This window comes from Sminthopsis crassicaudata, chromosome 1 (genome assembly GCF_048593235.1).
Source record: "Sminthopsis crassicaudata isolate SCR6 chromosome 1, ASM4859323v1, whole genome shotgun sequence".
NCBI classification, from domain to species: Eukaryota; Metazoa; Chordata; class Mammalia; order Dasyuromorphia; family Dasyuridae; genus Sminthopsis; species Sminthopsis crassicaudata.
In genome coordinates, this window is record NC_133617.1 from 85,108,923 (window position 1) to 85,134,023 (window position 25,101).

General features: G+C 34.5%; 1 protein-coding gene across 2 annotated transcripts in view; it reads left to right on the top strand.

Annotated features, from left to right (window-relative positions):
* Window positions 1–25,101, top strand: part of AGO2 (argonaute RISC catalytic component 2) — a 134,964-nt gene that overhangs the window by 45,581 nt on the left and 64,282 nt on the right. For both annotated transcript variants that reach the window (XM_074264727.1, XM_074264722.1), the window contains exon 2: window positions 15,316–15,514. In XM_074264727.1, coding sequence (XP_074120828.1) covers window positions 15,316–15,514 — 199 coding nt within the window. The remainder of the gene's footprint in view (window positions 1–15,315; window positions 15,515–25,101) is intronic.

Here is a 25,101-nt window from a genome sequence, read left to right on the forward strand (position 1 = left end):
GAAGAAGGGTAGGGAATAGTTCCGGAAATCTCCTGGATTGGAGAATTACTTCCATTTGCAGAAGTGGGTGAGGTTTTATACTTCAGTTCTTCCTCACAATCCATTAGTGCTACTTAATTTCTTCCTTTCTTGCTTCCCTCTCTCTTTCATCCTCCCTCAAAGACTAAGAGTCTTGTTTTGACTTTTCTATCTTCTTTGTGCTTGCATTTCCGTAGATACTTCAAGATTGTTATAGTCCCAAGAAACTAGATTTCACCTAAACCCAGGGCTACTTAAGCTTTTTCCACTTGTGACCCCTTTTCACCCAAGAAATTTTTATGACCCCAGGTATATAGGCATGTACAATAAGTATACAAGCCAGACATTTACTGATAATAAATAACAATTTCACAATCCCCACATTGTTATGACTCTATGGGTTCTCCACCTACAGTTTAAAAAGCTAGAATCCTGCCCTCTTAAAAAAAAAAATAAAGTTGTGTACCTTGCCAAAGTTATTTCTTTCACCTGGATCCGATTGTTGATTGTGCTCATAATCAGTCAATAAAACATTTATTATACCAGGTATTATGCTAAGCAATGAGCATACAAATATGAAAAAGACAGTTCCTCACTTCAAGGAGTTTATAATCTAATACACAAAACCAGCATACTTTAAGAAGCAAAGAAGGTACCCAGGGATTGATGGAGAAAGTGAGAAGTAAAAAAAAAAAAAAAATGTAGCCAGTGGGAAATGAAGAATTTGATTAGCCCTACCTCCTTCCTTAAATGAAGACTTTGGAGGTGATGACTTCAATCAGAAAGGGCCCCCAGGGGATCTTGGTAAAGTATTTGTTCTAAGAGATGAGATCTTTCAAGATGAACCAGTGATTGAGGGTACCTAGGAGGTATGATTGGAGAAGTCCCAAGAGTACATAGGAAATTATCATTAAGAAATGATGAGAGGGAATAGTTTTAGAGAAGCCTAAAAAGGCATGTATGAATTGATTCAGAATAAAGTTTATAGAACCATGTGAGCAATCTATAACATTACAAAAAGAATTCTGAAAGACTTAAGAATTCTGATCAGTGCTAAAATCATTTGCTGATCAATTATTGAACATAAATCTTAATACAGAGATAAAGGTCTAAAATGCATAATGAAACTTTAAAAAAAACTCTTGTGGAATTTGTTTGGTTTGACTTTACTTACTTTTGTGGAACAAAGAAATGAGGGCACACTATAACCTTTAATCAGTAGTTAAGCTTTTTCATCAAAATTGTCAAATTCAGTTGTATCTAAACAGTTCGTTTTCCAGAGGAAATTCCTTTCTCTATTGGAATCCGTTAGGATGAAGCAAGCTATTCTACTTTTGGATATGAACTTTTTAGGAAGTTTTTCCTTGAGACCTTTTTTCTTCTTTGTCACTGAAAAGTCTACCTGGTTTAGCCTTCTGGTTTCAAACATAACCAGTCTAATCATTCTTCTACATGATAGCTCTTCAAATACTTGAATAGTTTTATGATGTTTACTTCCTCAGCCCTCCAGTTTTTCTCCAGGCAGGCTGAATTAAATTTGATCATCATAGTATCTCATGAATCTATCTTTATCATTCCTAGTGGCAGCCCCCTAAAGCATGAGCTTATCATGACTCTCATCTGGACAATAACAGTGACCTGACAACTAAGTTACTTGCTTCCATTCAGTCTGTTCCCTTTAATCCGTACTTTATATCACACCCCAGATCAAAACCTTGCAACCCAAATGATCAAACATTTATTAATGTGCAAGGCATTGTGCTGAGTGATGAAGGATTGTGTCCAACCCTTCATGACCCCTTTTGGGATTTTCTTGGCAAAGATAATGGAATAGTTTGCCATTTTCCTCTCCAGTTCATTTTACAGATGAGGAAACTGATGCAAATAGGGTTAACTAACTTGCCCAGCATCACACAGCTAATAAGTATTCAAGACTAGATTTCAACTCAGGAAGATGAGCCATCTTGACTCCAGCCTTATTACTCTTATCCCCTGTGCCATCTAGCCACCCCTGACTTCTTGTTACCTAAAGAAATAAGAGTATAGACTCTTTGGCCCAGCATTCAAAGACTACAAATTTTATTTTTCCAGCCTTAACACATGACCTCCTCATTTGCTAACCACTTCCCACTTACTCTTTGCTCACGTTATTCCCTAACTCTGTTATGCTTTCTTTTTATTATTCTAATTTTCTGGTAATATCATATTACCCAACCTTGAAGATTTTGCTTAAATAGGACCGGCATTCATGAAATCTTTCTAATGAAATCATTGATTTCTTCCTCACCTGTTCTTACACAAATTTGTGTTCTTCTAATATCATGTTCTAATTATTATTTATTTATGAACATAGATTATCTTTCTGTTGCCCAGCACAACACATAGTGAATAGTAAGTAGATGTTCAAAATTGCAAATCAGATGGAAGCTTTTTTGGGAGTTTTTATCAGCTATTAAATTTGCTTAAAATAATTCTGAGATAAGATTCAAATTTGAAATTTTATTATCTCTAGGATGTTGGCCACCAGGTGGTGAATTTTTTTTCCTTGGCAGCAGCTCCTGAGCTAATAGGTACTGAAGTGTAGTACATGAAATCTCTTATCCAAAGGTTCTTGGTGATGCAAAAATGAATATAGCATAATTCATGCCTTAGGGGAGCTTGAGATGCCTTTTGTTTATTTTGCCACAGTCATTTCCTAATATTAGCAAGTCCTAGTTTACTTGCAGTGGAGCCCTCCCTTTGGATTTGTTTTCAATCTACACAACAATGATTGCTTCCTTCTCCACCCAAACTATTAGGAAAAAAATAAAAGAAAAAAAACCACAATTAAATCTCTATCCTGAGGAGGGAAATACTTTTCATCTTCTGTCTTTGGGATTTAAGATTGTTAATTGTGTCCAGTTTGTGTTATTCTCCACCATTTCTACTTTTGCTCAACGAGAATACAAATACTAAATATAATTTTTTAAAAGTCTTTAATTCCATTGAGTTCACACTGTTTTGGTTTGAAATTGGTTTTTTATTTCCTGGACCTAAGGAACTGCTATCTATGGGGTGATCACATGATTACGAATTGGCCAATGTTTCTGCTCTCACTCTTAGTTCTGTCTCCTGTAGATTGTTTGCCATACCCAGGTTCCCCTGCAACCAGGAGGTGAGGTTGTTTTTGCCTTTTAAAAAATCTTCACACTACTCCTTAAGTTCTGTAGCTAACTTTTTACCCCTCATCTCTCTTAAATAGACATTGTTTATTTTTCTTATTTAAAAAAAATTATCATTGCTAAATTTATTGATGCTTTAAAAAAAAAAAGCCCACTTATTTCCTAATAACAGTGGAACCCTCTCATATAAGAAAGAAAAACTGCATTGCTTGATAGTGTTTGCAACATACTTATAACACAAAAATATTCCATTAGTTGAATCAACAAACAGATACTTACTGTGCAAAACATTGGGAATGGAAATGTAAGTAGAAAAAAGACAGTGCTTGCCTTCTAGGAGTTATTTTCTAAGTAAGGAAGCCAACACATAAAAAGTTTATTTCTAGGCCTTTTCTTTGCTTTCTTTTTCTTTGTTTTGTTTATTTTGCTACTGTAAAACAAATGAGCTGCTCTGAATATTTCAGCACTTATAGGAACTTACTTTGCATCCAAGTGAATTGAGGTTTCCTGGACTATCTTCATTGGGATCACCAGATCAAATGAAAGTTTTAATGATATATTGCTTTTACATTAATAATTTTGCACATATTCCATATTGAATCTTCTCATTTGACAAAAGCAAAATTATAATGATTGTATTTGATGTAGTTCAATCATTTCAGTGGTGACTGATTCTTCATGACTCTATTTTCCTTCTATTTCAAAATATTTCTATTTTCTTTCCTCCCCCTCAGTAATTTATTTTTTCAATTACATATAAAGATAGTTTTCAACATATTTTTAAGGTTTTGAGGAAATCAGAACAAAAAACACAAGAAAAAGTAAACCAACAAACAAAAGGTGAAAATAGTATTGCTTGTATCCACAATTAGTTTCCATAGTTTTTAATCTGGATATGATTGATATTTTCCATCCCAAGTCTATTGGAATTGTTTTGGCTCATTATATTGCCGAGAAGAGCTCAGTCTATCATAATTGATCATCATATAATCTTGTTACTGAATGAGATGAGGTGAGATCTTTCAAGACAGTTGTGAAAATCGAGTAAGGCTTCATCTACTTCAGAGTTCGAGTGGGCCTGAAGGACTCTGAAGGGCATTGCCTTCCCCTCCTTTGACATCTCCCTATTTCATCCAAATATGGGCAACTATGTATTTATTGGTCAAGTTCAATTTCATGGGTAGATCTCAAGACTCTCAGCCAATGAGGATGAGGGTCAGTGGTGGGAGGGGGCGTTTTGCGTTAGGGATTACAGGTGCTGTCCTGCCCACAGGAGGCGCTTCCTCTCTTCGATAGTCTACTCGAAGAGTGGGACGCCCTTCTCTCGAGAATGTACAATAAACTTTGCTTTTCTCTAGAGCTCTCTCCAGCTTTTTTTATTAAATGGTGTTCCCTCACCATTTCCGTACCACACATTACTATGTCCAATGTTCTCCTGGTTCTGCTCATTTCACTCAGTATCAGTTCATTCAAGTCTTTTCAGGCTTTTCTGAAATAATCTGCTCATCATTTTTTATAGAACAATAACATTCCATTATACTCACATATCATAACCATTCTTACCATTTCCCAGGTGATGAGTTCCAATTCCTTGCCATCACAAAAAGAACTGTTTCAAACATTTTTGCACATATGAATCCTTTCCCCTGTTTTATGATCTCTTTGAGAAACCAATCCAGTTGTGATACCAACGGATCAAAGGGGTGTTCATAATTTTATAGCCCTTTGGACATTGTCATTTGGGATTTTCTTGGCATATATAATGAAGTGGTTTTGACGTGATCTATGATGTGGAGCTTGTCACCAAATGATGGGATGATTCTCTTTGGCAATAAGGGGAATTTTTGTCTGTTCAGACAAAATGAAGATGTACAATAGAATGGTAAATATAAAATAGAGTGGGAGAATATACCAAAAACATTCCTCAATGGAACTCTCAATTACCCAGTGGAAAAGAAATATTCCATGAGGTTGACATGCCTTTAGATGGCAGGCTAATCATGAAAAGGACCTATTACCCTAAAAGAATTAGATCTTTGTAAGGAAGAGAAGTGGGGAGAGAAGCATAGTGAAGATAGGGGAGATAACACCTGGCATGGGAGGGATAAGGAGAAAGACACTAAGTGTCATGGCAGCTGATCCAAAGGAAGGCAGAAGCCATGAGAGATAAGTAGATTTTATAGGGAAAATTTAACCTCAGGGACATGATTGGGATTCCTGACTGGGCATGGCAAAATGAGATTGCTGGAGACTTTTACCGAGGGTGGGTCTCTATCGTTTGATATAATTTGGCTTTCAGATTGGACCATCCTCCTAGCTAAACTGATCTCTATCTAGAGCATTCTGCCTGCTTGCCACAGGGATCAGTTCCTCTACTAACTACACCTAACATACAAGACCTCATCAATTTATCATTTTCTTCCTCAACTCATTTTACTGAAGAGGAAACTGATACAAATAGGGCTGACTTGCCTAGGGTCTCACTGATAATTTGAATTCTCTGAGAGGCTCTATCCCATTGTGCCACATTGCTATCATCTGATAAAGTAAACAATTTTTTGGTTGTACTTTCCCATTTGTGCTGTAAGAGTGTATGGATAGTGTTCCATTATTTTTTTTCTCCAGAACCTCACTTCATTGGTTTTTCAATTGCTAGGATTTAAAACAACAACAACAAATTTTCCATTGTGCATGTTCTTGATTCTACAGATTTAATCTATACCCACTTATACAAATTTCTCATACTTTTCTGAATTCCTCGTTTTTTCTTGCACAATAACATTACATTTCCTCCTCCCACCAAGGCTTTTTTTTTTTTTTAACTATTCCTCAATTGATAGGCATTTCCTTGGTTTCCAATTCTTAGGTGAATATTGGTTTTGTGAATTAAAAAAAATAATTATATAATGGTTTTTCTTTAATAAATTCAAATTACTAGCTTATTTAGACCCTGTTATTTACTAGCTTATTTAGATTTAACTTCTTAGTGTTATTTCAGATAGGTTGGGGAGATATTTGGGGGTAGGGCGGGTTGTCTAGTATCTCATTGATTTGCATCAATCTTCTTGTTCTAGTCAGAAACCCCTATTGTAGTGGGTTATAGAAAAACTTTTGAGTACTCCTTATTCTGTTTATCATTACTTTCCTGTTCTTTGTGAGATTCTGTCTCTTTGTTTCTTCCTTCTCTCCTAATCTAGAGGGAGGAGTTAGTAAATAGTTTCTAGCTCTACTAATTTAATTATTTTTATTTGAATGCTGAGTCTTTTGTTTCCTTTTCTTTAGAAATATTGGTAATTTCCACCTATTTTAAATGGATTGGGGATTATTTTTCAGAATATTATTGTAATAGATTATTTTTCAGAAGACTCATAATTGTAATGATAAATCACTACTTTATATATGTTTAAAAGTGCTGAAAGCCTCTTCAGTTGTGACTTGGGAATTTATTTTTTATTTTTTTTGCTGAGGCAATTGGGATAAAGTGATTTGTTCAGAGTCACACAGCTAGGAAGTATTGTCTGAGGTGGGATTTGAACTCAGGTCCTTGACTTCAGGGTTGGTTGTCTATCCACTGCGCCACTAAGCTGGCCAACTTGTGAATTTCTTAGGCTTCACCTTTTACTCTACAATTTATGAATATAAAGTAATAAGTATTTTCTCCCCTTCCCCCATCAAATATACAGGTATTCATATATTCAAATTGAAATAATGCAAATAGTCATCTTTTTGAGTTGTTGGTTATTTTTCAGTTATAGTCTACTCTTCATTACCCTCATTTGGCTTTTTCTTGACCCAGATATTGGAATGGTTTGCTATTTCATTTTATAGATCAAGAAACTGAGACAAATTAAGTGATTAAGTGATTTGCCCAGTGTCACCCAGCTATAGGAAGTTTCTGATATTCAATTTGAATTCAGGAAATTTGAGTCTTCTTGACCCCTGGGCTGCCACCCTATCCACTGAGCCACTTTAAAAATGAGCAAAGTATGAACTTGTTCTAATGTTCTATTGGTTTTTAAAATAATATTTTATTTTTCTCCAAATAGGTTTCAACATTCATTTTTGTAAAATTTTGTGTTCTAAATGTTCCTCCCTCCCTAAATTTCCCCCTCTCCAAGATAGCAAGCAATATGATAACGGTTAAAGATGTGCAATCCTTTTAAACATATTTCCATATTTATCATACTATGCAAGAAGAAGTGAGACCAGAAGAAAAAAAATCTAGGAGAAAGAAAAAAGTAAACAAGCAAAAGGATGAAAATACTATCCTTCAATCCACAATCACACTCCATAGTTCTCTCTGGCTGCAGAAGGCATTTTCCATCACAATTGATAATAACATAATCTTGTAACTGTGTATGGTGTTCTCTTTGTTCTGCTCACTTAGCATCAGTTAATGGGGACTTTTCCAGGCTTTTCTTTATTTGGAGAATTCATTGGAGTTAAATGACTTCCTAGGGTCATACAGTTAGGAAGTGTTAAGTGTCTGAGGCCTATTTTGATCGCAGGTCCACCTGACTTCCTGGCTGATTGCTCTATATACTGACTCCCCCATCTGAAATTAGCTGGCTCATCATATCTTATAGAAGAAAACTATTCCATTATCTTCATATAACATAACTTATTCAGCCACTCCTAACTGAGAAGCAGCTACTCTACAAACTTCAGCACATATGTCCTTTTCTTTTTCTCCTTGGGATAAAGACCAAGTAGTAAGATTGCTAGGTCAAAAGTTATGTAGTTTTATATCCCTTTAGCCATAATTCCAAATTGTTCTCCAGAATGGTTGGATTAATTCACAATTTCACTAACATGTATTAGTATCCCAGTTTTCTCACATGCCCTCCAATATTTATCATCTTTCTTTGTCTTAAGTCTCAGAGGTGAGATGAATGAGGCAGGAAGACTCATAGAGTGTGAAAAGAGCTCCAGTTTATTATCCAGCACAGCCTTGTTGCTCATTTTTGCAAGTGTAATCAGCACAGGAACATTAGGCAATCCCCAATCGCCATTCAGAGAAACAGCTGGTAGGCTTTTGCCTGTTTATGCTATCTGACAATGGGAGGAAAGCCAATCCAGCAATTCTAGCAACTCCATCACAGTCGAGAGCCTCTGTTAAGGCATCCTTGCTGATGAGCAACTATGCTGTGACCCTCAGACTGAACTGTTCCCATGGTTACAAATCACTGCTCCTTGCTCAACAAGGGTGTTTCTGCAATATGCATTGTGCACCAAAGGTTGAGGTGGTCTCTGTACTCCTTCTTGGCAGGGTTCCATACCCTAGCATTACTTGTCATCTTAGTCAAGGTGTGAAGTAGTGCCTCAGAGTTGTCTTAATTTGTATTTATCTAATCAATAGTGATTTAGAGCATTTTATTATATGACTAGAAATGGAGTTACTTTCTTCATCTGAATATTGGCTGTTCATTTCTTTTGACCATTTTTCAACTGGGGAATGGCTTTTATTCTTATAAATTTGAGTCAGTTCTCTATTTTTTTTTTTTTATACATATAATAAATCTCAAAGAATGAGGTCTTTATCAGAAATTGGATGTCAAATTTTTTTTCTCAGCTTTGTTTCTCTTCTAGTCTTGATTGCATTGGTTTTGTAAGATAGTCAAAATTATCCCTTTTGCATCTCATAATGTTCTTTGGCCATAAATTCTCCCTTCTCCACAGATCTGAGTGTTAGACTATCCCTTGTACTCCTAATTTGACATCATTAACTCATTTTGATCTTATCTTGGTAGAGGGTGTAAGGTTTTGGCAAATGTTTAGTATTTAGTATTTTCCAGTTTTCCCAGCAATTTTTGTTAAATAGTGAGTTCTTATCCCAGAACCTTGAGTCTTTGGGTTTATCAAGCACTACATGACTATAGTCATTGATTATTGTGTCTTGTGAACCTAATTTATTCCACTAGACTACTACTCTGTTTCTTAGCCACTACCAAATGGTTTTGATCACCACCACTTTATAATATATATATTTTTTAGGTTTGGTATGGCTAGGCCTCCTTTTTTTCTTTTTTTTTTTTTTCCATTAGTTCCCTTGATATGGTTCTACTATTGTTTAAGAATATTTTTGCAAATTCTTTAAAAATGATTACCTTAGTTTGAGCCACACATGAATATCAGACTCTTTATGATCATATCTCCATTAAAAAAAAAAAAAGTCTAGAATCCTTTTATCTAGATTATTCATCACATTTTGATGAGTGATGGTCAGGTTTAAAAAGTCATTCTTAACCTCAAAGAATGTTGATTTCTCCCTAAGGGAGAGAAATGCTGTGAAATCGACAGCTAGCTCTCTTCTTTCTATTAGGACTGTTCTATCTTGGCTCAAGCTCTCTGTAATTTTCATTAATTAATTCTCCCTGAGGTTATTGTTCCCTACTTGATTATCATGCTCTCTGTATGTGAGGAACACTCTCTACGACCCTTGCTTTCCTAATACAAATCCATGATCATGTCAAGTGCTGTAACATTCTGTGAAACTCTAACAACTCTTGTTAAATCAGTTATAGTTATATTTATATTGATATCCTTTTATCCTTTTTTCTAGTGAATCACATGTAGAATAGACATACTCTCTCCATACATGTTTTAAGGTATGCATTTTTTTCCCCAGTTAAACCAACATTTATTGAAATTCTGAAATCAGGACTCTGGGTTGGACAGAAAGGAGGAAAGCAATTTACAATGACACAAGTTTTCCAGCATGAATAATTAAGAGAAGTACTACCACTAATAGAAAAGCAAAGTTGGGAGAAATAGCTTAGTGCTAGACATATTGAATTTGAGATGTCAGTGGGCCACCTACATGTAGATGAAAATGAGATTGGCAATCAGGGTCTAGGTTCAGATTCAGTCTATCATACTTATTGTCTGGATGACCTTAAGTAACTCAAATTCCCCAGGCCCTCAGTTTACTCATCTATTTAAAAATAAATAAATAAATAAGGTTGGGTTAGATCCCAACTTCTTTAATTATGCTGCATGACTCCCATATGGAGCTCTAGTAAATCAATGTGGGGGTTGTGACATCATGATTTGTTATCAGTAAATGCTTGATTTATACCTGTTTTATATATGTATAGACCCCCAGTCACAGAGAAAAGGGATCCTAAGTGGGAAAAGTTTTAAGAAGTTATGAGATTTTCTCCAGTTCTTATTCTATGATCCTTTAATCTGTTTTAATCCCCTTTTCTAAGAATCTTTTTGTGATAAGGAAGCCTATGTATGTGTGGGGGGGGTGTAGAGGGTATTGGTGTGGGTGGGTGAAGGGTATAGATGTATGAGTGACGTATGAATGTTTGAAATAACATACTTTAGTAGGAAGCACAAATTCTTAAAGCAGGTATAGGTGTAAGTGCTAGTTTTCATACTTTTAAAGAGTGCTAGCTTTCATACTTTTAAAGCTGTGTAATTATAAATTTATAAAACATAATGACTTAATTTTACTTGATTTTTAACTACTTAATTTTAAATCTGTTTCACTATCTGTAATATGGAAGTGATGATAGCACAATCTATGGCAAAATTGAATTATTGCTACATGGAATAACGAAGCTTATTATTTTATACATATAATAAATCTCATAAAGAATGCGGTCTTTATCAGAAACTGGATGTCAGCTTTGTTTCTCTTCTAATCTTGATTGCATTTTGCAATTTTTTGTTGGTACAAAACCTTTTTAATGTAATATAGTCAAAATTATCCATTTTGGCAATCAATACTTGCAGCAGAGTATAAAAGCTGTAAAGATGCAAATTTAGACATTAGGAGCAACTTCCTAATGCTGAGGGTAATTCTAAATAATTTTTTGGAGGTAGTGGTTTCTCCTTGTAGAATATGTATATTTAGTTAACTGCTAGTCCAATATGTCATAGAGGAGATTTTTGTTCAGGTATTAGTAGTACTAGAAAGTTTCTGAGTTTCATTCCAACTTTTAGTTGATTCAATGAAATATTTTTTTGAAACTGTCAGGTGCTAGCAAATGTGAATTATCTCACATAACAATATGAAATTTGGCTGTGGATGCTGACTAGGAGTTGTTTAAATGGAGGAGTAATAGGAAGGTATCCCTGATTGGAAGAGAGCAGCATCTTCAAAGACATAGAAATTAGGGGATATGGTGACTGACCTATCTATAATAGAATGTCATATTACATGAAGTCATAAAAGGCTAAGAAGTAGTTTCTTGTTTCTATAATCTATCTGTTGAATAGGAATGAAGGTGTAATAAATTTTTTTCTTATCCAAGTTCACAGAACCTATGACATCTTTCCATGGACTTTTAGACTCCAGGTTAAGCACTTCTGGTCCATATCAGCTTTTACAGCTGCAGAAACTGAAGTCCAAAGGCATGAAATGACTAAGCTAAAGATATAGCTTGTTGTTGTATACTTGGGATTTGAATCCATATTTAATGTGTTGCTATTCACACTATCCTAGTCTTGCCTCCATTTTTGTGTACCAATCCTCCCTGTTATCCTGTAAAATATCTGCTAGATTTTTTTTATATGATACTTCACTGTTATTTGCATCTCAAATGAGGTCTATTCATTTCTGTACTGTGATCCAATCTAGTATTTTGTTTTTCAGTCTTCCTGTTTGTTCTGAACTTTACTCTGGGGACTTTTCTTATGAGTTATAAAAATAGAACACTTCATTGGTTCCACGGACCAATTCGAGTTTTAGAATTCCCACAGTTGTATACAGAAAGTTCCCATCTTCTACCTTTGATATCTACAGTGATCTCATGTCTTCGATGTCTTTTAATGACATCTTTACATGGTATAGGTACCATCTTTACATTAAACTGAAAGAACATGGCAAAAAAAATTAATACTGGATGAAATGCGAATATTGGAAATACAAAGGTGGTTTTATAAAACATTTGGATCAAGTTGTTTGCTCAGTTTAGTTTTTTCTGCCACATTAAAATGCACACTTTTGTCAGATGTATGCTATGTTTATATATAAACATAAGATCTTTAGAGAATAAAGCATCATTCTACTTTTTGTTTTATGTACTCTTTGGCATTGTGAAATTATGGATCACTGCTCAGAATACTGGTAAATATATAAAATAAAATGCATAGGATATAAGAAGTCAATCGTACTGAAACATGGTTATCAAAATTTCTTTTAAAGAAAATACTCCAGGTTAAGATCTTCTGTTCTAAAAGCAGGTCTGTAAGCTTCTACAGTCTCCCAAAAGACCACAGCAAATCCTATTCAGAATTCAGATAGTTCCTATTACTTATACCATTTTGGGAGGGCATTATTTAACTTTTCATTTTCCCCCCTTATCTCCAATAAATGTTAATAGAGAAGGGGTTTAGAGTTATAGAAGTTTTAGACCTGGAAGAAATGTTAAGGATACCAATCTCCTTCTTTTACATGTGCAAACGGAGTCCTAAAAACCTTGTGACATTTACATATTTTAAATACATAAATGATCAGAACATATACCTTTTTAGATGTTACAAACCCAGTATAGTTACTATACCTGTTACCATGGATGATCATGTTATTGGTAGTTATTGGCAGAAGCAGAGCTCAGAATCTTGTTCTTTCTATTAAATTTTCACATGGGAATTGGCTGACAACAATAATCTACATAGGTACATATAAAATATTAAAAGACATGAATGAATGAATTAATCTGTTAGTTTAGATGTTCAGTATCATCTAAATACTTAACCAACCCAGTGCAGTGTTACATAGATGTTGTGACCATCAGTAAGACTGAATAATTTTTCCATGCTAAAGTTCTAAAAGGAGAGGGACAGATTTTACCTAGTTTTGCATCTTTATTTTGCAAACATTATTTTGAGGCAATTTTATTTTACATCACACTAAAGGGTTGAAGGGCTCTGAGCTTCATTAAGACATTTACAGATGTTGTTCAATCAGTGATTCTTTTATGTCAAGTTTGTTCATGAATTGTAATTTCCGGATGTCCTGCATGTTCTTGGGTCAGAAATACCGTGAGAACATCATGTATTATTTTTAGTACCTAACTTTTGTTTCCTGTGAAGAAGGTTGAAAATGCAAATGTATGAACTTGGACTTTTCTATTTTTTTTAAAGTTATTTTTATTTTGAAACATTTATTTAGGTAAGTTTTACTTAATAACTTGTTAATTAATTTACTTTCTTGTTCTTTAGAATATAGTGAAATACAAATCAAATTGAGGTTCACTAATCTATATTTTTAAAAAAAAATGGTCTGGGCCTTAGTTAACATGTGTACTTTTCATATAGAATAGTTTTACTATGCAAACTAATAGTATAAGATTATAGAACACATGTTGAACTTATATAATAAAATTTTGAAAGAGTGTAGTATGTTGTTTATACTATAAAGTGTGATGATGATTTTAAATAGGATGTTACTGTGTACTGATGCAAAGTCAGCAGCTCTCCACTTAACAATATTTCTGCTATCCCTTGTTTTATTAGTTTCATGTATATATAACATTTCAAAACACCATCTTTCCATCAGTTCATGTCAACCCTTCCAAGATTTGCCTGAGTAAGTGGAATTTAGTGAAAATTATCTTGCTCAAGTGTTGATTCTTTTAAAAAGTCAAAATGAACAGTGAAAAACTTAAAATACTTTGTTTATATGATACTACTGTGGTGATGGGTTATATATAGAGGTTCTGGGAGAAGATGCATGAAGTATTTTGCATGCAGCAGCTTCTTTGGGTTGAACATTCTCACTGCTGTGAGGTTTCAGGTTCAAACCCTGAACAGTCTTTTAGGTCAATGATATGAGAAATCAGAGTTAGAGAATAGTTCAAGAAGTGGTATGGTTTTCTTAAAGATAAATTACATAGGAGAGAGGCCATGGCCTATCTTCTTATCTCCTCATTTTTTTTTTTGTTGGTTGATTATTCAAATCTTAGAGGATCAAACTTCAGTTTGTATGTGGAAAACTAATGCTGTAGAGGACTAAAAGAAGTAGAAGTTACAAAAAGACTAACTTAGTAAAAGGAAACGAATTTGAGGATTATTAATAGTGGAATCTGCTTCTTTGCATGCTGATGAGTTAACATGGAGACTATATAATGAATGACTTGTCAAAAATTACATGGACAGGGACAGGTAATCACATCTAGAGTCAATGGGCCTGTGGTTTAATTTCAGCTCTGAGACGTAGTGTGTTTTGTTTTTTGTTTTTTTGTTTTTTTTTTGCGATCTTAGGCAAATCATTTTCTTTTCTTGAAGCCCTTGGTTTACATTTATGAAGAGGACTGATACAGCTATTAGAAGTCACCTTATGGTCATTAAGATTCATATTTATAGTGTTACCCACATTAATCTCTATGTAATAGGGATGATAATGATAACAAGAATCTGGTATCTGTACCTGCCACATTGACATGTGGTGCTTTGTTTGTTCTAAAAGGGGTCAGTAGAATGGAGGCATACCCAAAGGGTAAGAATATAGTAGACTAGGAAAGCTGGATTTTTTAGATTTTACATTTATAATAAATTTACTTCCCTGCTTTCAGTGGTCCTTTGAAAAATGCTACACTTTCTCAATCTCTGACTCTACCTTTCTTTCTCATTTATGAAATGCCAATGAAATGAGGATTAAAAAATAATATGTTATATTTATGGCAATCATTAAATTGTAACTTTGGCCAGACTGCTTCCTTTTCTTCTCTTTTCTTTTCTTTTTTTTTTTTTATTAATTTTATAATTATAATTTTTTTTACAGTGTATATGCATGAGTAATTTTTTTCTAACATTATCCCTTATATTCATTTTTCCAAATTTTCCCCTCCCTCCCTCTACTCCCTCCCCTAGATGACAGGCAATCCCATACATTTTACATGTATTACAGTATAACCTAGATACAATATATGTGTGTAACTGCTTCCTTTTCTTAAAACATCTTTGGACTCCAAGTCTGAGGTTTCTTTTAATCAAATAGGAATGGTATTAGATAATAAATAACTCTTCTAACACTTGAGAAGGTAGGATTCTGTGAAATCAAGAAAATTACTTTTTTCCTCTATAAAAAGTACAGTTGCTCTAGATCTAATTGTGGTTTTAAAACATAATAATCTTTGCAAAACTTTTCCCTATGTAATTGTTTTTGTTTTTCTGTTTTCAGCACTTACGGCTCCTCCAACACCACCCTCACCAATGCAGGCAACATATACCTTTAAGCCTCCACCTAGACCAGACTTTGGGACTTCTGGGAGAACAATCAAGCTACAGGCTAATTTCTTTGAAATGGACATTCCAAAAATTGACATCTATCATTATGAATTAGATATCAAGCCAGAGAAATGCCCTAGAAGAGTTAACAGGTAATACCATTATTAGTTTTAAGCAAGTGCTGTAGAAAATAAGTGTATTTTTAATTATTTCATTTCATGTAATAGCAGGAATTCTTCAGAAGACCCTTCTGCTCCTTTATCCAGAAGTTTAATAGTTATTCTGATAACTCCAAAATGTTTTCTCACTTGTGGAGATCCCTTTTCAATTCAATGTCCTCACCTATGATTATTTTTTTTCCCCCAGTGGTAAAGTATTTTATAAAAGCTGTCATTTGTTTTGAAGGGATCTTCCTGATAAGATGAACAAGACCGACCTAGCCAAATTGTTGTTTGTGTATGGCACTTAAAATCAGAGCAATTCAACAGTTAGTCGACTGTTATTTACTGTACAAGGCAAGAGGAGATGAAAATAAAATGAAAAAGATAGATATATATATGTATGTATATACATATATATATATATCTTATGTATTCATTGGAGATAGAAGGTAATCTCAGAGAAAGGCATTAATATTGGGGAAACTAGGAATGTTCACCTGTAGAAAGTGGAATTTGAGCTGGGTATTGAAATATAATAAAGTATGGAAATGAATGGGTTAGACATGGCAGGAGAGCATATCCAAAGTTAGAAACAGGAATGGGGTACTCCGTTCAAGCTATAAGTAAAACAATGTAGCTGGATTGAAGAGGTTGTAGAGAACAGTAAAATATAAGAAGACTTAAAAGACAGGAGAAAGCCAAATTATGAAGAGTCTTATAAGCCAAACAGAGGGTTTTGTACTTATTCCTAGACATTATAGCAAAACACTGAAGCTAATTGATTAGGAGGATGATATGCTTTAGAAAAATCACTTTGGCAGCTTGAGGGGAGAATGAATTAGATTGGAGGAAAGACTTGAGAAAGTCATTGTAATAATCTAGGTAAAAATAGTAGTGAGAGTCTGATGCCTGTGTGACTGGAGAGAAGGGGACAAAAGATATTAGAAATGGTAAGATTGGACAGTAAATAAAGGATGAATCAGTTAAAGATGACAATAAGGATATAAGCCTAGGTGACTGAGGGGATGGTAATCCCATTGACAATAAGGGTGAAATTTGGAAGAGGTAAACATTTGGAGGGAAAGGTAGGAAATCTGTTTTAGACATGTTGAGTTTGATATGATTATAGGATGTTCAATCTGAGATGACCAAAAGGCAGTTATAGATGCAGGACTATAGTTCAGATAAGAAGCTAGGACTGAATATATAAATCTGGGAATTATTTGCATTTTATTGATTGTTGAAGCTATGGAAACTGATGAAATTACCAACATAAAGGGAGAAAAGAAAAGGACATAGGACAGAAGGGATATCAAGATTAGTGGGCATAAGATGGAGGTATAAGGTGTGACCTAATAAAAGGGACACAAGTGATCAGGTAGAAGGAGATCTGAGAAACAATAGTGTCAACAATCAGAGAAGAAAGTATCCAAGAAGAAATGGGAATCAACAGTTTTGCAAGTGCTATGAGAGGTCAAGAAAGATGATGATAGAGAACAGGCATTAAGGATTGATCATTGGTAACTTCAGAGAGTATAATTTTACTTGACTGATGAAGTTGAAAGCCTAATCTTGGGTTGTTTAGAAGAGAATAAGATGTAGAGGCATATCTTTCTGAATTAAAAATAGATGAAACTTCAGGTAATGAAAAGAACAATTGATCTTGAATTAGAAAGATGATTAGAGTGCTGTCTTTGGAAATCAGAAAGATCTGAGTTCTATTGCCTTGGACACTTGCTGTGTGCCTTTAGAAAAAATTATGTATTTATCTTTGTCTCAGTTTCCTCAAATTTAGTATGAAAATGATAATGACAGTATTGTGTACAATAAAGGACTAAATGAAATAAAATTAAACCATTAAAGTGTTAAATGAATTCTAGCTGCTGTCGTCATCATCATCATCATCATCATCATTGCAAAACAAAATCCTACCATACTTTCTCAATCTCTAGCACCTGTGACTCTCCATGATTGTCTTCCTATTGTGCCCCTAACATTTTGTGTGTGCTATTAGATTTGGCTGTCACTTATCCGGATGGATGACCAGTCTGTCTCCTTTCTCTTGTCATATATGTCTTTGATATCATTTTTTGTGCCATGTCTAACCTACGAGCCATCATTGCGTGCATGCTTCAGGTTACAAACATCCACCATCTATCTGCAGTAAGGAAAAGAGCTTACAAACCATAAAATGGTCTATATAAATGTGAGTTATCAATATTTTTAAAAGAAGTTTTTGTTCTGTAACATTAGGATGTGAATTCTGATCGAACAAGAACTTAGTTGAGCATCTTAAGAGTTCTGCAAAAAGGATACTTGAATGTTATCTTTGTCACATTGAATAAGAAACAGGGTACCTTGAAAAGGAATAACTGATAGCCAACTATATCTTTCTGTATTAATCTTACATATTAATCAAATTACTTTTTGTTCCTAATTTCTTTTTCCAAATATGCAGCTCAAAGTCAGAGACTATGCTGAAACTGACTGCTCTTTAGTTCTCTTGTTTGATAATAGATTTTCAAATTGACTCTTTGGTGTACATTTCCTGTCCCATTTAGATATCTTAAGCTACTTTTCCAATTTTTTAGCCCTGATCATTAAGATTCTAGACCTGCAAATCTTTTATGGATCTAATGTTAATGCCTCCCTAGGTCCAAAAAGCTGGCAACATAAAGATGAAGAACATCAATTAATATCAGCTTTCTTAGCACACTCATTTCACAATTGATATTTCTTATTTCAGTCATCCTTGGGGATAGTTGGTGGTGGAAATAGATTGAAATTGTTTCATATCATACCTGAGTATGAGTTTCTCTGTCTTTCTTACACTTTTTCCCTTTTCTTTTCTACTCCTTCCATTCCTCTACTCTTCCATTTCCTCCTTTTCCATGCCCATTCTCTCCTTTTCTTAATCCTCCTTCCTTTTCTTCCTTCTTTCTCTGTCTCTGTCTTTGTCTCTGTCTCTAACTCTAACTTTCTACTTTACAAGTTTATAAAGTAGCAAATATTTTGGTCAAAAGGTTCTCAATATTTAGTAATGTTAAGATATTAAATATTTTGTAAGTGAGCCTACACTAAAAGCCTTTTCATGTGGGTAGATAGTTCATGTACAAGAGTTCATATGTCTTTGACTTAGTCTTTGAAAAACCCAGGTCATCACCATGTCTAGTGAGAAAATGTATGATATAATAAATGATTGTTGACTATTTGAAAGTCCTACAGTGGGACTTTAATGAAGGATAAAATAAAAATAATATCTTTAAAGTGCTTTCATTTTCCTCTGCCAAATCGAACAAGAAAATAGTATCCAAATATTATGCATATGGGAAAATCTTACTGTTTTCCTTCCTAGGAAAGATAATGTGTCTGGAGATGACACCCAAGTTGCAAAATTGGGTGATTTAAAAGTATGACAATGCCCTCCATAGTTAAAAATAATAATGTTTTTCAGTATCATCTATTAATATTTATTTCTGTATGTAATGTAACCTTTTTGTTAGGAAGCCTATTAGAAGGGTTTAGAATACAATATCCAGGAGTAATCTTTTTTTAAAGACGACAATGGGATAAAAGTTCACCGCAGTATATTCTCATGCTAGTCCTGTATGTACCTCTATGTGGCTCTCTTAAACTGAGAAACTTAGAATAAATAAATCTAAGGTTCATTTAATTCTCAGTTTCTATAAATCTATTCAGACTTTTTTGATAAATCATATCCCTTACTGAACTTCAGTTAAAAATTTTATTCAGTATTTCCCATGATACGCATTGTGGTGGTTGTAGAATTTACATATGACGTTTCTTGTCCTTATAGATCTTACATGTAGAATAAGATACTGCCTGTGTGACCTTGAATAAATTACATAATCCTGCTCTGTCTCAGTTTCCTCATATTAAAACAGAGATAATAGTAATAAGCACTTACCTCTTAGTGTTCTTGGGAGGACAAAATGAGATAATATTGGTAATGTGCCTTGTAAACCTCAAATGTCTGCTATTATTGTTAATAATAATGACAGGTTGACCCTTACTGTAATATATCTGTATCTGAGCCCTAATTCAATTGAGTTTTAAGTTCCTAAATGCTTACTCTGTGTAATTTAACATGCTAGATGCAGGGGATAGAGCATGGTCCCTGATCTCTCTTAGAGTTTCTGATGTGATAAAGGTGATATATAGACTATATATAATTAGTATAGAGCAATTTACATATATTTCATTTTGTTCTCATAACATAACTGGGAGGTAAGTATTATTATCATCTCTGTCTTATAGATGAAGAAATCGAGGCTGAGAGAGGTTAAGTAACTTACCCAACATTCACACAGGTCTTCATGCCTCATGACCCAACATTCTATACATTGTGCCTCCTAAGTTGCCTTTAATGAGATTTCCTTTATGTTTATTGTTCTGTGACAGAGAGAAAGATATTGGAATGACTACATAGTAGAGTGAGATTTTGTTTAATGTAAATTTCAAATTAGTATCTTAGTGTACATTAAAATTCATCCTTTTAGTGCATAGTGTCTCAAAAAGTTCAATGAAGATAATAGAATTTTTTCTTTTAATAGAAGAAAAAAGGAATGTAAGAGCTGCCAAGAGATTTTGCCCTTAAAGCGCTTACTTTCTACTAGGAGAGTCAATATATTTTTAGGGCAATAGTTTCCAGGAAATGATGTTTACAGTTGGCAAGTTGCAGGAATAAAAGTCATTAAAAGTGTGTTTCTCTCAGAAATTAAAAAGGGGAGGAGTCAGTGGAAGTGTCTGCTTAATTCTATTCCATCACCTTAAAGTTTGAAATTAAAGAGAGCAGAGTTAGGTCCAAAGCCATTCAGGGCTTTTAATGCAATAGTTTTTCAAAAAATAATGACTGACTAGAGTAGGTGTGAGTCTGGGAGGAGGGCCAAGGGTAGGAGTGTAAATGAAATAAATTTAGGCTTTAGAGTTTAGACTAGAACCACTAACTTAACTTCTTTGAATAGTGAACAGAGTGTGACTCATCAGGATTCTGTCTTATTTTATTCCTTTATGTTGTATAAAAAATTCATATGAATCCAGGTCACTATGGGGTACTGGGGAAGCTAGATTACACAATTAATGGAATCAATAGGATTTGAGTTTGAATTCATCTCCATCTTTTACTAGAGGTATAATCCTGGGTAAATCATTTAACTTCTTTTTGAATAGCACTTACCTGACAGGATTAATGTAAGAACTCAGAAGGCAAGGAATTGAGAGTTAGAATCAAGGAATGTTCTAAGAGTTTGTGGAGAGGAGTGGAGATGCAGAGTAGGTGGGAGAAAATGGGATTAAATACTGGAATAAAGGATATTGGGCCTTGGGGACAAGGAGAGAAATCTTTTAATCTAAGCATGAAGCAGCTAATGGAGTGGTGGGCCAGGAACAGCTGAGTTGGGTGGAAGTCTAGATTTAGACTAGTGTATTAAACCAGGGCTTCTTAAACTTTTGCAAACCCTTTTTGTCCAAGAAATTTTTATGTAACCCCAGGTATATAAAGTACAAAAATCAAACATTTCCTTATTATAAATCATAAAGCAGCATATTTTTAAATGATTCTTTTTATACATATAGTTTAACATTTATTTTAAAATATTTTAAAATAAAAAAAAAAAACAAGGGGCAGCTAGGTGGCAGTTTCCTCAACTCTAAAATGGTGATCATAATTGCACTTATCTCATAAGGTTGTTGTGAAGGCTAATAGAAATAATATGGGATCTGCACTTATTTATAGGGCTTGGCACATGGTAGTCCCTTTTAAATGTCTATTACCTTCCTTCCCAATAGATGGGAAATGATGAAGGGTTCTTATACATAGAATGAAACAGAAGAAGCATAGCAAATAGTCTGTTTTCACAATGATTCATAAAGGAAGGTCCTGTGTTGAGAGTGGGCAGAGGGGATTATTCAGGGAGATTGAGAGGAGGAATGGTCAATTAGGGAAGAGTAAAAAAGATTGCTTTATGGCAGTGAAGGCTTAGTTGGGATTAGAGAAAAGAAATGTATGGTGGAGCTAAACTATAACTGTTTAGAAACAAATACCTGTTGCCATACCACCAAATCTTTGGACTTTATCCTTGGAGTACTGGGCTGGGATAGATGAACTTTCATTTTGTCCTGATCATACCAGAATGGTATTTTCAAACCATATGCTTACCCTGCAAATCCTTCCCCTTCTCCGAGCTCCCCTTTTGTTGCCATTCTCATAGTCATCATTAAGATGAAACCAAAAAACTCTTGGAAGCAATGTTTTGTTCTGGTTACATATATTTGTATCTCTTATTGTTGAGTACAATGCTTGACAGATAGTATCAACCATCCATTCTTTTTTACTATAGGGGCAATTAAGAAAGCATGGGACAAATGTGGAACTTAATCTCAAATAAGAGCTATAAGTAAACCAGAACTGGCTAAATATAAGATCAAAATTTATAAAGGAAGAAAATGAGGCGATAGAAGGCATATAGAGGTCAAATTGAGGAAGGGATTGACTGTCTCCCCCATCCCTTAAAAAAACACCTCACACTTTGTAAATCTTACCTTCTACTCTTTATTGTCCTAGTTATTCAGTTTTTCCTTTCATTTTCTTCCCCTCCCCCCCCCCCAGCTTGGGTTAAGTGACTTGCCCAGGGTCACACAGCTAGGATGTGTTAAGTGTCTGAGACCAGATTTGAACTCAAGTCCTCCTGAATTCAGGGCTAGTGCTCTATCCACTGCACCACCTAGCTGCCCCCTTTCCTTTCATTTTCAAACAAGAACTCACCTTTTCTTCCTCCTACCTTCTCCCTTCCACAAAAGGGAAAAAAACCCAGCTATAGCCCTTTTAGCAAAGTATCCATAGTCAAATAAAACATATTTCCACCTTAGATAGGTATAAGGAATATATGTCTCAATCTGCATCTTCAATCTATCCTTTCTCTCTTAGGAAGTTTTAACATACTTCAATATGGATCTTCTGGAATCATAGTCATCAGGTTCCTAAGCCTTTCAAAGTGATTTGTTTTTAAAATGTTAGTCTATAAATTGTTCTCCTTGTTCTGCTCACTTCATTCTGCATCAGTTCATATAAGTTTTCCAAAGTTTCTCTGAAACTGCACTTTCAGCACAAAAATATTTCATTACATTTGATGGTCATAATTATTTAGTCATTCCGCAACTTTTCAGCTTCTAATTTTTTGCTACCACAAAAAAGAAAAAAATATATTTTTTTGTACATAAGGGTCCTTTTTCTTCTTTTCTTTCTTTTTTTTTTTTTTTTGATCTCTGCGTTGGGACCCTAGTAGTATTGTCTTGGCTAATTTAATAGCTTTGGAGACACAATTCCTTATTGTTTTCCAGAATGGCTGAACCAGTCCACAGCTTTATCAACAGTATATTAATGTGCCTATTTTCCTATAACCCCTCCATCATTTTTTCTTTTTGTTTTCTGTCATTTTTACTAATCCTAGTGGCTATGATATGATACCTTTGGGTAATGCTCATCCCTTTCTCTTCTTTCCCTCTACCATAACTGGTCTTTTGTGCCTCTTCATGTAATTTAGTTTACCCCATTTTATCTCCTCTTTTTTTCTTCTTCCAGTACAATCCTTTTCCCACTCCATAATGTCTTTTTATTTAATATCACATCAGAGTCAATTTATAACTATACCTGCTGTCTATGTATGCCCCCTCTAATTGCCCTAATAAAACATAAAATTCTCAAGAGTTACAATATCATTTTCCAATGTAGTGATATAAAACTTTGGCCTTTCTAGAATATATTTTATTTTATTCTTTCCTGTTTACTTTTTTATGGTTTTCCTGAGTTCTGTGTTTTATATATCAAATTTTCTATTTACTTCTAGTATTAGTTCAATAGAAATAACTAAAAGTCCTCCATTTCATTGAAGATTCATCTTCTCACCTGAAAGATGATACTTAGTCTCACTGCGTAGTTGATTCTTGGTTGTAATCCAAGGGCCTTTACCTTCTGGAATATAATGTAGCCCTCAGATACTTTATTGTAAATACTGCCAAATCCTGGTAATCTTGACTGTGACTTCTTGATAATTGAATTGTTTGGGTTGTTTTGTTTTTGATTGCCTGTAATGTGTTTCCTCCTACATTATAGTTCTGAAATTTTTCAATGATGTCGATCCTTATGGGATCTGGATGATTTTTTCAATGACTATTTTGATCTCTGGTTTTAGTATGTCACAGCAGTTTTTCCTTAATCTCTTGTAGAATGCTATGAAGACTTTTTTTTGATTATGGACTTCAGGTAGTCCAATAATTTTTAAATTGTCTTTTCCAAGTCAACTGCTTTTCCAATGAAGTATTTCCCTTTTATGTTTTTTAGTTTGACTGATTCTTGATGTCTTATAGAGTCTTTAGCTTCCCCTTGCTCAGTTTTATTTTTAATATATGGTTTTCTTTAGTTAGCTTTTGTATCTTCTTTTCCTTTTGATTAAAGTCTTTTTTTGTTGTTGTTTATTTTTGTTTTTTAAAAGACAGTTGGGGTTAAGCCCAGGATCACACAGCTAATAAGTGTTGTGTCTGAGGTCCGGTTTGACTTTAGGTCCTCTGACTCCAGGGTCAGTGTTCTATCTACTTCACCATATAGTTGCCCCATATTAAGTCTGCTTTTAAAGATGTTTTCTTCAGAGGATTTTTAAAAAATTTGATAAATTGTATTTTTTAAGGATTTTTTTTTTCAGTCACTTTTTGTCCTTTTTCCAAGTTGACCCCTCATTTTCCCCCTATTTTTTCTTCTACTTCTCTTGACTTTTAAAATATATGAGCTCTTCTAAGAAAGCTCTTTGGGCTTGAGACCAATTAATATTTCTCCTTTGAGATTTAGCATGTAGGCATTTTGTCTTTTGAGTTGGTGTTTTGGTCTTCCCTTTCACTATAGTAGCTTTTTGTGATCAAGGTTCTTTTTCTGTTTCTTGTTCATTTTCTTTCTCTCTTCCTCCTTCACAATCTCCTCTCCTTAACACCTCCCCCCTCCCCCCCCCCACTTCCACCATTTTGTGATTTTTTAAATGAGCTCTGCTCCTGGAGTATAGAGATTTCTGTTCCAAGCTTCTTGTGCAGCTTTGAGCTTTGACTTTGAGCACATAAGCCTCTTGTACTTTACGTCTTGCTCACAGCACTGAGAGTAGCCCAACCCTGTCTCACCTATTGCCTTCTGCACTGGAGCTAGAGGTTGCTTCAATGGTCTGCTGTGCTTTTGAGCCAGGACTGAGGGTCTCTGTTGTTCATCTGCTGTGACCCCATCACTGGCTTTCCCGGACACAGTCTGAACTGAGCTGAACATTACTTTGACCCAAGTGAGACTGATTTTCCAGTCAATCTTGAGCTGGAAAATTGTTTCATCCCATTTCTTTGTAACTTCTGTAGTCCCAGAGTCTGTTACAGAAGCTTCATTTCACATAGTTTTTGAGGGAAACTGGCAAAGCTTGAGTAGCTTCTTAGCTTTATTCTGCCATCTTGACCTGTTATGTTCTCTCTCTGTTTTCTGTCTCTCTTCCCCTTCATCTTTTACTGTGTTCTTACCTGGTGACTATCTATTTCCA